Below are 17,963 nucleotides of genomic sequence, written 5' to 3'. Positions count from 1 at the left end.
TGTAGGAATGCTGGGAGCTCAGCTTTGGGGTGCTTGGCGGTAGAAGAGTACAACTCGGAGTAGAAGTACCTAAACTCCTCGGCTACCTGGTCAGGATCTGTTATCCTGGCCCCAGATGCCGATTGGAGAGAGACCACCACCGGAGGGTTGTGGTCTAGGTGGGCCATGTAGGCGAGGAGCTTGCCAGCTCGTTCGCCATGTTCAAAAGTGCGTTGTTTGCTAAAAAAAAAAGATGCCCTGCTTGACCTTCTCAAGATGTAATTGGTCTGTGAGCCTGGTCTACATTAGTACAAGAGAGGTGTTGGCAGCTGTTGGGCCATTCTGAAAGACTTGCTCTGGGGTAGTAAGGCGGTCCTCTGCCTGGCAGAGCAACAATTTGGAGGTGGCCTTGTGTCTATTGATTCGCGTAGAGAGGATCACACGAGCGTGTATTTTAAAGGCCTCCCATACAGATCCGACCGGGGCAGAACCATCGTTTATGCGGAAATAATAATCCAACTCAAGTTGGATGGTGTCCAGATCGGGGAGGGTGGTGAGCTAGAACGGGTTCAGCCTCCAGATCCAGACAGCAGGAGGAGATGGCAGCCGCAGTTTGATCCAGTATGGGGAGTGATCAGAGAGCACTCTAGCATCAAAGCCTTCATCAAGGAGGTAGGGAGAAGAGGGGAGGCAAGGAAGATAAAGTCTATACGGGACATAGATGAGCGTGAAGCATGAGAAGCGTGGTTGTGTTGGGTGTATGCGTAGAGGAAGGAGGGGTAGCAGCCTGTCCAAGCTTGGGGTGATGACCATGTTAAAATCACCTGCCCAGATTGCCGGTACTGAAGGGTATTGGGCCATGAAAGCCACTCCCAGCTGCAGCATGGCAAATTGGAATGGGGTGGGATGTAAAAGGCCAGGAGGAGGACCTCGAGGCCCCCAATGGTGGCATGCAAAAACAGTGACTGGCCCTGGGGGTCCGACTGCAAGGTGTGGAGCTGGAATTGCACCGTGTTGGCTATGAGAATTGCAATCCCGCAGGAGTTGGAGTTTTAAGACACATCTGCTTCTGGCCTGCAAGGTGGGTCTCGACAAGGATGGAGACGTCCGCCCGCTGATATTTGAGGTGAGGGAGGACTGCCACTCAATTGGCTCGCTTACTGAGACCCCGGACATTCCAGGTTACAATTTTGAGGGAAGCCACATTGTGCGGGGGAGGCTAGTGAGTGCAGTCGGACTCCCAGGGGGCATAAAACAGCACAGAACAATAAAAGTAACATGAAACATTTCCTGATGAGATATACATGTGTGCTTGGTACCCAGGGATCGGAGGAGCCAGCCAGGGGGTTCCGAGCTAGTGATGTGGACCTTGGTGGGTACATGTCCACCACACGCTAGTGTGGGGCATTTTAGATCCAGGGAGAGAGGTTCGACACATAGGTATCAACAGCAATAATGAGATGGCATAGTTCGTAGAGTATATCAATGTGGGCGCAAAAAAAAAGGAAGCACAATACATGAAAAAGCAAAAAACAAACATACTGCATGAGCACTGAACCAGTAAAGCAGATTTAACACACTGCCATCCATTGCAAATAGGGGGGCAGAGGCTGGCCAGGGAAACAGTGGTGGAGAGGTGGTAGTCAAGGGTGGCACGGATGCCAAGATCATAGGGTGACCAACAGGGACGGGGGGGGGGGCGATCAAGCTGGAGAGCGCACAGCGGTGCAGGGGGGGTAACCAGTCTCTGGGGATGCGGGTGCAGGTGACCTGCCCGAGACACAAAAATCAAGCATGGTGGCGGGAGGAAGGCAATGTCTTACAGTGCAGGTATAGAGGGAGCGGAACAGACATTGAATCACATCGGAGGGCGGGGAGGGGGGAGAGAGTAATGTGAGCAGTGCATGAGACCAACTCACGGTTCCAGGAGAGAGATGAAGGGGAGGTTAGCAGTGCAGAGAGAGCGGTTCTCTAGCGTCAGGTGATCAGCGGCGGTGATGCACAGAGGATGGGGATCTAAGCTTTCCCCTGGGCCGGCCGCGGCGCGGTGTTCTAGCCAGGAGAGAACAGCCTGCGGGTCTTCAAAGAACTGTGCCTTGCCTTCGCTCACCACGCGGAGCCGTGCTGGGAAGAGCATCGCGTATGGTAGGTGGTGTACATGGAGCTGCCCTTTCGCCTCTGTGAAGCGCGCTCTTTTCTTCTGGACTTCAGCCGAGAAGTCAGAGAACACCGCTACAGTCACATTACCAATAGGGATGTTGCCTCTTTCCCGAGTGAGCCTGAGGATTGCGTCCCAGTCACGGTAGTTTAAAAACTTGGCAATGAAGGTTCATGGCGGGGCTCCAGCAGGTGGAGATTTTGCGGTGAGGCGATAGGCGTGCTCCACAACGAAGGTTGAGGAGAAGGCCTCTCTGCCGTAGGTCTTGACTAGCAGGTTTTCTAGTTACGTGGTGGGGTCTGCAGCTTCGTATTTCTCGGGGAGTCCCACGAAGCGTAAGTTGCATCTCCTGAGACGGTTCTCCATGTCGTCCTGTTTGGAGAGAACCACGTTCAGTTGATATTGCAGCTTTTCGGTGGTGACCTGAAGTGGATGCAGGTCCTCCTCCACATGGCCGACACGGCGCTCCGTCTCAGTCACCCTTTTGCAGAGCTTGTGAATATCCTGCCGGATTAAGGAGATGTCGATCTTAACCTCCTCGATCCTGGAGGTAAGGGTAGATTGGCAAAGAGCGATGGCCTCCAGCACTCTAGCAGTGTCACCGGAGGTCTGATCGTCGTTCGCGGGAGGCAGGATGGCGCCATCTTCCTCTGCTGGGTCTGGCTCGTCATGGCGGTATTGAGCTAGTTTGGCAGCGGCGCTGGATCTTTTAGGAGGAGACATGTCGGCTCAAGGTTGAGCAGGATATCTGGAGCTTTCTGGCGTCTGTTTATGGGGAATATAATCCCCAGGATCAGTATCAAGGATAGGTCTTGAGCGGAGCTCTCACACTGCACGTCCTCCTCCACGCAGCTCCAGACCACCACCCCCCCACCACCCCCACAATATAGTTTCTATGTGTATTAGGTATATGAAGGGTTGCACATGCTAGCAAATGACAAAAATTGTGAATAGTTAAAGGAGTTGTAAAGGCAGAAGATTTTTTATCTTAATGCATTCTATGCATTAAGATAAAAAACCTGCTGTGTGTAGCAGCCCCCCCAGCACCCCCTAATTACCTACCTGAGCCCCTTCTCTCTCCAGTGATGTCTACAATCCCCTCAGCCATCCAGGACAGGACACTCCACCTGATTGGCTGAGACAGAGCAGCGGCGCCATTGGCTCCCGCAGCTGTCAATCAAAGTCAGCCAATCGGGGCAGAAAGGAGGCAGGGCCAGGTAGGGACTCCGTGTCTGAATGGATACACGGAGCTCTGACTCAGCTTGGGTGCCCCCTGTAGCAAGCTGCTGGCTGAGGGGCACTCAAAGGAGAGAGGGGCTAGGAGCAGCGAAGAGGGACCCGAGAAGAGGAGGATCCAGGCTGCTCTGTGCAAAACCAACTGCACAGAGGAGGTAAGTATAACATGTTTGTTATTTAAAAAGAAAAAAAGGAGCCTTTACAATCACTTTAACCAAAGGATGAGGTCTGAGAAGGCTGTTTATCCTATGGTCGGAAAGTAGTAAAAACTTTTATCCCTGGTATACTGAAGGCTTTGACCCTGGATGGCATTAAAATTGTGATATCCGCTTATTGGAATTTAAATGGGTACTAAATATGTTCACTGTTCCAGTTCTTGGATGCACTGGAGTTGTCTCGTAGTCCGCTGCTCTTGCAGCTCATGGCAGAAATTTTTTGTCGGGACAGCAAACATGTAATGGAAGAATTGTTTCAGAAAAGCTTTAAAACTGTTATTCTGAGGTAAGTGTTGTATGAAGATTTGAATATTTTTAAATAAATATTTGTTAAAACTATATATTTTATATACAATGGAACCTTGGTTAACGAGTAACGTGGTTAACGAGCGTTTTTGAAAGACTAGCAACTTTTTTTAAAATTCTGACTCGGTTTGCGAGTGTGGTCTCGCAAAACGAGCAGAATTCAAGCTAATGTGGTGTTCAGTACCGCATTTGGTCAGAGGTGACACTCTGAATGGTTCGGAGCCGTTTGGAAATACTTGGAATCACTTGGAAATACTCAGTTTCCAAGCCTTTCCGAGGGAGGGTTTCCGAGTTCAGCCGAGCTATACCCAAGTTTTACCGAGGCTCTCCGGCGCCACCCCCCCCCCCCATCTCTGGCCACATGCGGTATTGCATGCAATAGAAGTCAATGCGGAACAAATTATCTTAGTTTCCATTGACTTCTATGGGGAAACTTGCTTTGATATGCGAGTGCTTTGGATTACAAGCATTCTCCTGGAACGGATTATGCTCGTAATCCAAGGTTCCACTGTACTCTATATTACCAAAAATACTGGACGCCTGCCTTTACATGAACTTTAATGGGATCCCAGTCTTAGTCTGTAAGGTTTAGTATTGGGTTGTATCAAACAATAGGAGAGTTTTCCCAGGACAGAAGGTATTAAGTGACCCCAGACATTTATGCAGTAACAAAATTGAAACAGTTTATTGGACTCAGAAAAATTAGAAACAAACATTAAAAATGCATGAACCCTCCACCTTTCACCAAATAACAACTTTGTTATTAGTTAAAAGAAAAAAAAGCACACTTGGCCCATGAGCTCCTTTATTAATATAAGAGATAGCTGTATTCTTTCCAGATTGGGATATTAATCATGTATCCAGCTCACTGAGCATTAACTATTAATTGTCATATGGATTTGTAACATGATTGCGTCCCTTCTGGATAATGACAGTTGCACAAACACAGGTACATCACAGGAGGTGATAGAACGATTGTTAGGCAGGGAGTACAGTAGAAGAAATTAGTAAAGATTCCCGTTTGTTGTAAGGTATTACTAGCCTTCTATAGGGATGTGATATATTCTGCAGGGTCTCAGAGGTAGATGATGGGACATCCATGAAAAGATTTTGTTGGCTCAGGAATCAATAGCATTGTATATGGCCTCGCTGAGCTCTGTGAGAGCTGCAAGGTTCCAGATGTGCCTCCAAAATGAGCTAATAGTGACAGTGCTGTGTAGGGGCGGGAGTGGGGGTTGTTTTGACAGGGAGTCCATGGGTGGTGCAGTGACAGCTGAGTTTAAACAGGATGGTGCCGACTTAGCTGGACATTCAGGAATGGAAGTAGAATGATAATTATCTTCCTGCACTCCTCCCAGCTGTATGCACAGACAGACTCTACTCTGTGTTGGCCAGTCAAGTTCCTCTACCCCAAACTCGCTCATCTATGTCTCCATGGGCCTTGTTTGTGCACTGGTGCGCAGTCATATTGGAACAGGAAGGGGCCATCCCCAAACTATTCCCACAAAGTTGGGAGCATGAAATTGTCCAAAATGTTATGGTATGCTGACGTCTTAAGTGTTCCCTTCACTGGAACTAAAGAGCCAAACCCAACCCCTGGAAAAACAACCCCACTCCATAATTCCCCCTCCACCAAATGATTTGGCTAGTGCACAAACGAGGTCCATAAAGACAAGGATGAGCGAGTTTAGGGTGGAGGAACTTGACTGGCCTGCACAGAGTCCTGACCTCATTCCCATATTCCCCTAGACCAGTGATGGCGAACCTTGGCACCCCAGATGTTTTGGAACTACATTTCCCATGATGCTCAACTACACTGCAGAGTACATGAGCATCATGGGAAATGTAGTTCCAAAACATCTGGGGTGCCAAGGTTCGCCATCACTGCCCTAGACACACTCCTAAACCTTGTGGACAGCCTTCCCAGAAGATTTGAAGCTGTTACAGCTGCAAAGGGTGGGCCAACTCAATATTGAACCCTACGGGCTAAGACTGGGATTCCATTAAAGTTCATGTAAAGACAGGCGTCCCAATACTTTTGGTAATATAGCATGTGTGTCTATGTGTATATATATGTGTGTGTGTGTGTGTGTATATATATAATATGCCATTTAGGAGCTATGAAAAGTTAGGTAAACTAAGTAATACCATCTCTGATTTTTTTTTTTTTGAGTAAATGGCTGATAAATGATTTCGTTTATGCAGATGTACTGTATGTAGGTCTCAAAGGAGTACATTTTTAGCCCCCCTACATAGCCACAGTAAAACCGTTGGATCAAGAATCTGAACCAAGTTTCTTTAAACAACACCTTGATTTATTTATTAGTCATAAGTTATTCTAGCAGTTGCTTAGCGCTTGGAAATTTGCTGAATGTTAGACCTTCGTTATGTAGAAAATCTGTAATTCCCTGCAAAAAAAGCTGTAGTTTTAGGTCTGGCTTAGAGCAACAGTTTGGCTGGGCCACTGAAACGAGAGCAAAGTTAGAGAAATTGCATGAGTAGTTCACAGTTCTACTGGGATAAATTAATACTAATTCACCAAAACCCAGAAAAAGGGATCTATGAAATTTAAAGCAAAATGTAATTTCTTTCTCGAACATCACGGGACACAGAGCCACAGTAATTACTGATTGGTTATATAGGTATCACTGGTGATTGGACACTGGCACACCCTATCAGGAAGTTCAACCCCCTATATAATCCCTCCCCCTTGCAGGGATACCTCAGTTTTTACGCCAGTGTCTTAGGTGATGGACGTGTAAAGATGTCCTGTGCTGAGCTCCAAAGGGAATATCTTAAGATCCTATACTGGGGCAAGCCAGGCGAACCGGATCCATTCAAAGTGTCTTTTCATGGCCGAATTGAATGGTACCCGGGCCTCGTGTCCGAAGAAACAAGGTTTTACCCGTAATGCTTCTCTTTTTAGAGAGCTGGACCCCGCAGATCAGAAAATGGCTTTAAACTTCCTAATTTCTGGCGAGGTGCTTTACGGTCCCAGAACTGTTGGATCCCCCTACTGATGGGGGCCCCAGTCTCTGACGGTTTTTTCAAACGGAGCCCACCGTGAGAGGTGAAGATTGGGTCTGTGTAAACAGCACCCTGCGGCTGGATAAGGTAAGAGGAGATTCCACAGAATTTTTGAGTTCTAGTGGCTTTTCTCCTTTAAGGTAAATGCATGCTATGCCTATTGTGACCACCGGGGGCTGCCAAGAGCACAAACCTACAAATGCTGACTGATTGTCTCAGGTGTTCAGTGCTGATTATGTCCCAGCATCTCAAAGCAGGCTGCAAGCAGGTAAGGTGGAAAGGGGGATTTCTCATGTTTGAATGTTCCCCCCAGGCTAGAGAGGGGCCACAGGGGTCTAGAAAGTGGTTATACCACCCGGGCTCTGCGGCCTAATGGCCACCATCTCTGAAGATAGCCGTTCAGGCAGATCTTGTTACCAGTCTCCCCCCCCCCCATCCCCAGCCTTTTCTCCAGAAGCATGACAGGAGAGTCGGCAGTGCGGGAAGCGCTCGTTTTTTTCAAAACTCGAGGGTAGGGGGGGCGGTAGAGGAGGGGGCGGGATGTCAGCACAGAGTGTTTAGACTCCCACTCAGGCCAGCTGCAGGCTATTAAAGGCACTCTGTACAGGTGCACTCAGCCTTCTGAGAGACACAGAGCTGACGGTCGCATGTAAGGTGGGACACAGGCATTCTCCTAGGCAGCATTTACTGAAGTAACACCAGACTGAGCATTGGGTAGCAAGGCTTTTAGCCAGACTACATCGCTCAGCGGGCAGTGTTCATTTGTATACCTCACACCTTGTTGCTTTGCACTATGGGTAGAAGAGGTTCAAGCACCCCAGGAACCAGAGACACTAGGGGATCTCGTTCAGGTTCTGAGGGCCCCCTGTTGTCAGCATCCTCCCCCCCCCTAAAGATGGGCCAGGGACGGCTAGCCAGGGAGAGCCATCGGGGTCAGGGGCTACACCTGCTTCTGGCACTTCAGCCCCTGTATATATTACACAAGAGGTTTTTTCCTCAACCATTAATGGTCTAGAGGAAAGATTAATGGCCGTGATTACGTCTTCACTCAGTGGAAGAAAACGCACTAGGCTTTCCTCTGTTCCCCAAGACCCTCAGACAGAGGAGTTCTGGGATAAAGGAGATGAATCCCTTTCAGAGGATCGGGATGGGATGGATGATTCCTCTTCGGAGGATTCAGATGGAGAGGGACCTTCTGCGACTTCCCAAGAGGAGAAAGTCTTAGTGCAGATCCTCACTGGATTGGTCCGCTCCACATTTAAGTTGCCCATACCTGAAACTGCTAAAGAATCCTCTTCTGCTTTGGGGTCACTGAAACCTTTCCAAGCAGCACATGCTTTTCCTGTTCATACTTTACTTGAAAAGCTTATTTATTCTGAGTGGGATCACCCAGACAAACGTTTTTTTCCGCCGAGAAAGTTTTCAACACTTTATCCGATGGAAGAAAAGTTTATTAAAATGTGGGGAATACCGGCTATTGATGCCGCCATTTCCTCCGTAAATAATAGCCTGACTTGTCCTGTAGACAATGCTCAGATGCTCAGGGATCCTGTAGATAAAAAGGATGGAATCCCTATTGAAGGATGTTTTCTCCTTAGCAGGATCAGTGGCCCAACCTGCAGTAGCAGCGATTGGAGTCTGTCAATACTTAAGAGACCATGTTAAGCAGGTCATCAAAGTATTACCTGAACAGCAGGCCCAGGGGTTTGCTAACCTTCCAGCGGCCTTATGCTTTGTGGTTGACGCCATTAGAGATTCTATCGTGCAAACCTCCCGTCTTTCACTGGGGTTGGTGCATATACGTAGAATCCTATGGTTGAAAAATTGGTCAGCCGAAGCACCATGTAAGAAGCTACTGGCTGGGTTTCCATTTCGTGGTGCAAGGTTGTTTGGAGAGGACTTGGATAACTATATCAAGAGAATCTCTTGTGGGAAAAGCACTCTCTTACCTGTCAAGAAGAAGAGTAAGCGTCCCTCTCTCAAACGGACTCTTTCTCCAGCGCCGGGGGCTTCAGCCTCCAGGCAGTCTCGACGGCCGCCTCCATCGGGGTCCAGAGACAAGAGTCAACCCCAGGGACAAAAGAAGTCCTGGGGAAAGAAGCCTACTAGGCAAAACACTAAGACCTCTGCATGAGGGGGCGCCCCCGCTCACTTGAGTGGGGGGAAGACTGCGACAGTTCTCAGAGCTCTGGCACGAGGACTTCCAGGACAGATGGGTAGTCTCCACGGTAACCTTAGGGTACAAGCTGGAGTTTCAGGAATTCCCTTCTCCTCGGTTCCTCAGATCAAATGTTCCCAGAGACCCAGAGAAGAAGCAGTCGCTCCTTCTAGCGTTAGAGCGACTTTTGTCGCAGGAGGTCATTATGATAGTTCCCGCAAAGGACCAGGGATTGGGCTTCTATTCCAACCTTTTTACGGTCCAAAAGCCAAATGGGGATGTCAGGCCCATTTTGGACTTAAGGGATCTGAACCGATTCCTAAGGATTCAATCCTTCCGCATGGAATCAATTCGAACAGTAGTTCCCACCCTGCAGGGAGGAGAATTTCTGGCATCAATAGACATCAGAGATGCATATCTGCATGTGTCCATTTTTCCTGCTCATCAGAAGTTTCTGCGCTTCGAGGTAGGAGGGCGCCATTTCCAGTTTGTGGCTCTGCCTTTCGGGATAGCCACTGCACCTCGAGTGTTCACAAAGATCTTGGCTCCTCCTCTGGCCAGATTAAGGGCTCAGGGTATAGCTGTCATAGCATGCCTAGACGACCTGCTCTTGATAGACCGGTCGGTAGCCTCTTTGAATGGAAACTTGAGGACCACGGTCAGGTATCTAGAACACCTGGGTTGGATCCTCAACTTAGAAAAGTCTTTCCTAAAACCAGTAAGAAGACTGGAGTATTTAGGTCTGATTATAGATACAAGCCAGGAGAAAATATTTCTACCCCAGGCAAAGATCACTGCTTTGAGAGAGCTGATTCTGACAGTAAGGACCAAGAAGGGTCCCTCAGTCCGCCTTTGTATGAGGCTACTAGGGAAGATGGTGTCTTCATTCGAAGCAGTTCCCTATGCTCAGTTTCACTCAAGAATGCTGCAACACAGTATTCTGTCGACCTGGAACAAGAAGGTTCAGGCATTAGACTTTCCGATGCACCTGTCGCATGCGGTGCGTCAGAGCCTCAATTGGTGGCTCATACCCGAAAACCTGCAGAAGGGGAAATCCTTTCTACCGGTTACCTGGACGGTGGTAACAACAGATGCCAGTCTGTCAGGTTGGGGAGCAGTTCTGGAACAGGCTGCGGTCCAAGGGGTATGGTCCAAGACAGAGAGGACCTTACCCATCAACATTCTGGAGATCCGGGCGATACATCTAGCTCTAAAAGCCTGGACTATCAGGCTACAGGGTTGTCCGGTCAGGATCCAGTCCGACAATGCCACAGCAGTGGCTTATGTCAATCATCAGGGAGGCACCCGGAGCCGAGCTGCTCAAAAAGAGGTAAACCAGATCTTAGTCTGGGCAGAGATGCATGTGCCATGCATATCGGCAGTTTTTCATCCGGGGAATAGAGAATTGGCAGGCGGACTATCTAAGTCGCCAGCAGTTATTTCCAGGGGAATGGTCTCTGCATCCCGACGTCTTTTGGGCCATATGCCAAAGATGGGGGGTTCCAGATGTAGATCTCTTTGCATCCCGATTCAACAAAAAGATAGACAGATTTGTGGCAAGGACAAAAGATCCTCTTGCATGCGGGACGGATGCGTTGGTGATTCCGTGGCATCGGTTCTCACTGATTTACGCATTCCCGCCTATTCTGCTACTAACACGACTCCTTCGCAGGATCAGGCAGGAAAGGAAGTCGGTACTTCTGGTGGCCCCCGCTTGGCCCAGAAGGACTTGGTATGCAGAAATAGTAAGGATGACGGTGGGTTCCCCGTGGACCCTACCGGTACGCCCAGACCTGTTATCTCAAGGTCCAGTGTTCCATCCTGCCTTACAAACGCTAAATTTGACGGTTTGGCTATTGAGACCCACGTTCTGAAGAGTCGTGGGCTCTCAGGTCCTGTCATATCTACCTTGATTAATGCAAGGAAGCCAGCTTCCAGGATGATTTATCATAGAGTCTGGAAGGCTTATATAACCTGGTGTGAATCCAGAGGTTGGCATCCCAGGAAATATGTCATAGGTAGAATCCTTGATTTTCTACAGATGGGATTAGAGATGAAGCTGGCCTTGAGTACCATCAAGGGCCAGGTCTCTGCTTTATCAGTATTATTTTAGCGGCCACTTGCTTCGCATTCTTTGGTCCGAAACTTTATGCAGGGGGTGATGCGTCTTAATCCTCCGGTTAAGGCGCCCCTAAACCCCTGGGACTTGAATTTGGTCCTGGCTGTGTTACAGAAACAGCCTTTTGAACCAATAAGTCAGATTCCTTTGGCCTTGTTGACAAGGAAATTAATTTTTCTGGTGGCCTTCTCTTCTGCTAGAAGAGTATCAGAATTAGCAGCTCTTTCCTGTAAGGAGCCTTATTTGATTATACACAAGGATAGAGTGATACTACGCCCTCATCCTAGTTTTTTACCGAAGGTGGTTTCTGATTTTCATTTAAACCAAGACATTGTTCTACCTTCCTTTTTTTCCAGATCCCTGTTCTCCGGAAGAGAGATCTCTACATTCGTTGGATGTAGTAAGAGCAGTTAAGGCCTATCTAGGGGCAACTACTCAGATCCGCAAGACGGATGTGTTGTTTGTGCTGCCAGAGGGTCCCAATAGAGGACAGGCAGTGTCAAAAGCTACCATTTCTAAATGGATTTGACAGTTGATCATTCAAGCTTACGGTTTGAAACAGAAGATTCCTCCGTTTCAGATCAGGGCACATTCCACAAGGGCTATTGCTGCTTCTTGGGCAGTGCATCACCGGGCCTCTATGGCTCAAATCTGCAAGGCCGCAACCTGGTCTTCAGTTCATACATTCACCAGATTCTATCAGGTGGATGTGAGAAGGCATGAGGATATCGCCTTTGGGCGTAGTGTGCTGCAGGCAGCGGTACAGGGTCCTCAGGTCTGATTGCACCCTACTTGGTCGTGGTTCCCCCCCCTCAGGTAGCATTGCTCTGGGACATCCCATCAGTAATTACTGTGGCTCTGTGTCCCGTGATGTTCGAGAAAGAAAATAGGATCTTTTAAAACAGCTTACCTGTAAAATCCTTTTCTTTCGAAGGACATCACGGGACACAGAGGTCCCGCCCCTCTTCTAATACACTATATTGCTTGGCTACAAAACTGAGGTATCCCTGCAAGGGGGAGGGATTATATAGGGGGTTGAACTTCCTGATAGGGTGTGCCAGTGTCCAATCACCAGTCATACCTATATAACCCATCAGTAATTACTGTGGCTCTGTGTCCCGTGATGTCCTTCGAAAGAAAAGGATTTTACAGGTAAGCTGTTTTAAAAAATCCTATTTTTCTACTCTCAAATTAAACAAGATTCTTAGTATATACTATAGCCAACACCCCATTTTTCCTCCAGTTTTTTTCACCAGGTTTTAATCAACCCTTCTGCCTCCACGGTCTTCTGAAAAGCAATGTTTTTGATAGTGATGCAATAAAGTATATTTGCTGGAAGCAAAACCTGAGTTAGAACACCATTCTAAAAAGTTTTTCTCTTTAACCACTTCACCCCCAGAAGGTTTTACCCCCTTCCTGACCAGAGCACTTTTTACAATTTGGCACTGCATCACTTTAACTGGTAATTGCGCGGTCATGCAATGTTGTACCCAAACTAAATTTGCGTCCTTTTTTTCCCACAAATAGAGCTTTCTTTTGATGGTATTTGATTGCCTCTGCCATTTTTATTTTTTGCGATATAAACAGAAAGACCGAAAATTTTGAAAAAAAAATTATTTTTTGTTATAAGAAAAATCCAATAAACTCAATTTTAGTCATACATTTAGGCCAAAATGTATTCAGCCACATGTCTTTGGTAAAAAAAAATGTCAATAAGCGTATATTTATTGTTTTGCACAAAAGTTATAGAGTCTACAAACTAGGGTATGTTTTCTGGAATTTACACAGCTTTTAGTTTATGACTGCCTATCTCATTTCTTGAGGTGCTAAAATGGCAGGCAGTACAATCCCCTCCCCCCCCCAAAAGACCCCATTTTGGAAAGTAGACACCCCAAGGAAATTGCTGAGAGGCATGTTGAGCCCATTGAATATTTAATTTTTTTTGTCCCAATTGAACAATGACAAAAAAAAATTTTTTACAAAAAGTTGTCATTAAATGATATATTACTCACACATGCCATGGTTATATGTGGAATTACACCCCAAAATACATTCTGCTGCTTCTCCTGAGTACGGGGATACCACACGTGTGAGACTTTTTGGGAACCTAGCTGCATACGGGCCCCGAAATCCAATCACCGCCTTCAGGATTTCTAAGGGCGTAAATTTTTTATTTCACTCCTCACTACCTATCACAGTTTCGAAGGCCATAAAATACCAAGATAGCACAAACTCCCCCCAAATGACACCATTTTGGAAAGTAGACACTCCAAGCTATTTGCTGAGAGGCATGGTGAGTATTTTGCAGCTCTCATTTGTTTTTGAAAATGAAGAAAGAAAAGAAAAATGTATTTTTTTTTTCTTCAATTTTCAAAACTTTGTGACAAAAAGTGAGGTCTGCAAAATATTCACCATACCTCTCAGCAAATAGCTTGGGGTGTCTACTTTCCAAAATGGGGTCATGGGGGGGGGGGGGGGGGGGGGGGGTTGTGCCATCTGGGCATTCCATGGCCTCAGAAACTGTGATATGCAGTGAGGAGTAAAATCAAAAATCTACACCTTTAGAAAGCCTGAAGGCGGTGCTTAGTTTTTGGGGTCCCGTACGTGGCTAGGCTCCCACATGTGGTATCCCTGTACTCAGGACAAGCAACAGAATGTATTTTGGGGTGTAATTTCACATATGCCCATGGCTTGTTTGAACAATATATCATTTAGTGACAACTTTGTGCAAAAAAAAAAAAAAAAAAAAAAAATTGTCTTTTTCCCACAACTTGTGTCATAATATAAAATATTTCATGGACTCGACATGCCTCTCAGCAAATAGCTTGGGGTGTCTACTTTCCAAAATGGGGTCATTTGGGGTTGTTTTGAACTGTCCTGGCATTTTATGCACAACATTTAGACGCTTATGTCACACCTCACCCACTCTTCTAACCACTTGAAAACAAAGCTCTTTCTGACATTTTTTGTTTACATGAAAAAATAATTTTTTTTTGCAAGAAAATTACTTTGAACCCCCAAACTTTTTCGATTTTTCGAACGCATTTTTTGGGGGGAAAAAACAAACTTTTTAAAATTTTAATGCACTAAAACGCACTATATTGCCCAAATGTTTGATGGAATAAAAAAGATGATCTTGGGCCGAGTACATGGATACCAAACACGACATACTTTAAAATTGCGCACAAACGTCGTGCAATGGCGACAAACTACATACATTTTTAAAAGCCTTTACAGGTTACCACTTTAGATTTACAGAGGAGGTCTACTGCTAAAATTACTGCCCTCAATCTGATCTTCTCGGTGACACCTCACATGCATGGTGCAATTGCTGTTTACATTTCACGCCAGACCGACGCTTGCGTTCGCCTTTGCGCGAGAGCAGGGGGGACAGAGGTGCTTTTTTTTTTTCTTTTTTATCTTTTTTTTTTTTAACTGTTCCTTTTCATTTTTTTTTTTATCATTGTTATTGTTCTCAGGGAATGTAAATATCCCCTATGATTGCAACAGGTAGTGACAGGTACTCTTTTTGAAAAAATTGGGGTCTATTAGACCCTAGATCTCTCCTCTACCCTCAAAGCATCTGACCACACCAAGATCGGTGTGATAAAATGCTTTCCCAATTTCCCACTGGCGCTGTTTACATCCGGCGAAATCTAAGTCATAAAATTCTCGTAGCTTCCTGTTTCTTAGGCCATAGAGATGATTGGAGCCGTTTTGGTCTCTGATCAGCTCTATGGTCAGCTGGCGGAACCACTGGCTGCATTCTCGGGTTCAGGAGACAGGAGAGGGACAGGAGAGCCAGAGAAAACCATGGAAGACGGTGGGGGGGACATTCCCTCCCACTGCTTGTAAAAGCAGTCTAGAGGCTAATTAGCCGCTAGGATTGCTTTTACATGAAAGCCGACCGCTGGCTGAAAAGAATACCAAGATGATACCTAAACCCGCAGGCATCATTCTGGTAGAACCACTCAAAGCCAAGCAACATACCAGTATGTTGCTGGTCCTTGTTGGGCATATATTGTAATTTTTTTTTCATGCAGCCTGTGGGCTGAACGAAAAAGAGATTGATTGGTGGGAATGCCCACCATTAGAATACCTCCCTTCATCCACCCACTTCTAATGATGGGCATACATGCACCCTTTTGTTTTTAACTGTGGTGGATAAATCACCTCTGACAGCGCTGGAGTCACGGCTTTATGTATCGTGGGAGCAAACGCTGTTGCTGTCAAGATAAATAAATCCACGCTGCAACTGATTGACGTACCTGCTAAGCAAATGATGGTTAACAATAAAACAAATAACAATAAAACAAAGTTACATTACAGTATAACCGTAAGACATACCATACCTACAAAGCAAATACAAAAAAATAAAAAAATAAAAATAGTAAAAAATAAAACTTTTTTTAACGCAATCTGTGCCTAAAATATATATATGCCGAAGCATGGGGGCATCCGCCCGCAAGAGTTAGGAGCAAATCGCTCCTCCGCCCCTGCTACCCCCATGCTTCGGCATATATACTCTTTTTTTTATTTAACTGTGGTGGTGAAATCACCACCGACAGCGCTTGGAGTCACGGCTTTATGTATCGTGGGAGCAAACGCTGGTGAATTGGGTCAGTGGATCAATATGACCGCAACTCACTCTTTTTAGTTATGCCCATGAGGATTGGCGAATGCAGCAGGAAGGGCACTATGGCCTCGACGAGCCTGTGTTTGTCTTCTTCTTGGTGGCAGCGGGACACTACTTGTGCTTGCCACCTCACCAGCTTGAACTGCACTTATTGGACTCACCATGTCACCACATGTTACTGCAGTGCTGGTTTGATTACGACCAGGGTGTACTAGGCCGCTGGTGCTTGCCAGTTCACCAGAAGGAATAGCGGTGCTAGTACTTCTCTGCTCCATACGAGAGCCCTGTGGTTCTTGCACCTCAACAGCAGAGGAAGATCGGGGTCTGGTATGCCTGACCTTGGTAGGGACCACAACTCCGTCGTCAGAGCTGTCGTCTACAGGATCATATTCTGAGCCTGAATCTGACAGATGAATGACTTCCTTTTCACTATCTGTCATGCTCAGAAACGTGTAGGCCTCTTCACTACTGTACCTTCGATTTGCTATTTTGGGCTCTAAATTTACTGGTACAGTAGTGAGACTCACAGGTAAAAAAGCTCTTATGCCGCGTATACACGGCCGGACTTTTCGACCGGACTGGTCCGACGGATGCCGACGGGCAAATCCGGCAGACAATCTGATCGTGTGTGGGCTTCAGCGGACCTTCAGCTGACTTTTCCGGTCGCAAATCTGACGGACTTTAGATTTGGAACATGCTTCAAATCTTTAAGTCGTAACTCCGCCGGACCCAGAAATCCGCTCGTCTGTATGCTAGTCCGACGGACAAAAACCGACGCTAGGGCAGCTATTGGCTACTGGCTATCAACTTCCTTATTTTAGTCCGGTCGTACGTCATCACGTACGAATCCGTCGGACTTTGGTGTGATCATGTGTAGGCAAGTCTGGTCGTTAGAAAGTCCGTCGAAAGTCTGTCGGACAGGCTGTCGGACTTTTGTAGCTGAAAAGTCCGACCGTGTGTACGCGGCATTAGACTGTCAGCAAATGTAACAAACGCTTCCAAAAAAACTGTTAGCGATCAGGCCTGACTCTGCGAACGCTGCAGTTATGTGTGTTTAGTGTTTTGTAAGTGACAGTGATTGATCGATACTGCACTTGGGTGGGCTGGGCCGGGCGGAGGGGCAAAACGCAGGTGCTAGCAGGTATCTGGGCAGATCCCGCTAACACTGCGTTTTTGGGAACCCTAAACTGCTGGGGACGCTAGTATAGATCTGATCAGATATTGATCCGTTCAGATCCTATACCACTAAGGGAGGTATATGCTGCGTGGGTGGGTGTTAGCAGTACTGGCACTAACCTGACGCTGCCTGGGGCGACGCAGACCCTATCTGACCCTAACTGACCCTAAAACCTAACTGATATCACACAGGTAATAAACGGCGGGTGCCCTGACACTATAAAAAACAAACTAACTAACCAGCGTCACCCGTAACAGTTATACTGTGATCACTGGTGAAAGGGTTAACTTAGGGGCAATCAGGGGGTTAAAACCTTTATTAGATAGTATGTGGGGGTACCTGACGCTATAAAAAGCTGACGGCGAACCTAAATACTTACCCGGCTACCTAGTGTCACCTGTGACATTAATACGGCGATCAGAAAAAAGATTGCTTAGTGACACTTGTGACGGGTTAACTGGGGGGTGATCAAGGGGTTAAACCTTTATTTGGGGGTTGGGGGTACCCTAGACCTAAAGGGGCCTACCACTAACTGCCCTACCACTTATAACAGTCACAAATGACACCAATGCAGTAATCAGTAAAAAAAATAAAAACTGCTATTGATGTCACTGTGACGGGGGGGGGGGTGATTAGTGTGCCTGCGTGTTCTACTGTTCGTGTAGTGTTGGTGCAAACTTATTTGATGTTTTCTCTCCTCAGAAGCCAGAACGAAAAGGCTTTACGAGTGATGACATCACTTCCTCTGCTTCTGTTTACGTTACAGAAGCAGAGGAAGCATTCCATTCGCCAGGAGCGCTCGTGAGGGGGTGGCCATGTATCAGTGGCCTCCCCCTCAGCACGGATCGCTCCTGAAGCGATGCCAACCGCCTCGGGGGTGGGGGTGGGGGGGGGCGAGGCGCCCCCTGCCCATGGGAGGCGAGTAACGTATCCATACGTTACTCTGCCTGCC

General features: G+C 47.0%; 1 protein-coding gene across 2 annotated transcripts in view; it reads left to right on the top strand.

Annotated features, from left to right (window-relative positions):
* PRKDC (protein kinase, DNA-activated, catalytic subunit) overlaps positions 1 to 17,963 on the top strand; it is a 712,087-nt gene that overhangs the window by 260,025 nt on the left and 434,099 nt on the right. For both annotated transcript variants that reach the window (XR_012244521.1, XM_073631567.1), the window contains exon 40: positions 3,747 to 3,874. Coding sequence is in view for 1 of the 2 variants with exons in the window: in XM_073631567.1 (XP_073487668.1) it covers positions 3,747 to 3,874 (128 nt within the window). In the remaining variant the exon portion in view is untranslated. The remainder of the gene's footprint in view (positions 1 to 3,746; positions 3,875 to 17,963) is intronic.

This window comes from Aquarana catesbeiana, linkage group LG05, assembly GCF_042186555.1.
Source record: "Aquarana catesbeiana isolate 2022-GZ linkage group LG05, ASM4218655v1, whole genome shotgun sequence".
Taxonomy (NCBI): Eukaryota; Metazoa; Chordata; class Amphibia; order Anura; family Ranidae; genus Aquarana; species Aquarana catesbeiana.
This window is presented reverse-complemented; position numbering and strand designations above follow the sequence as displayed.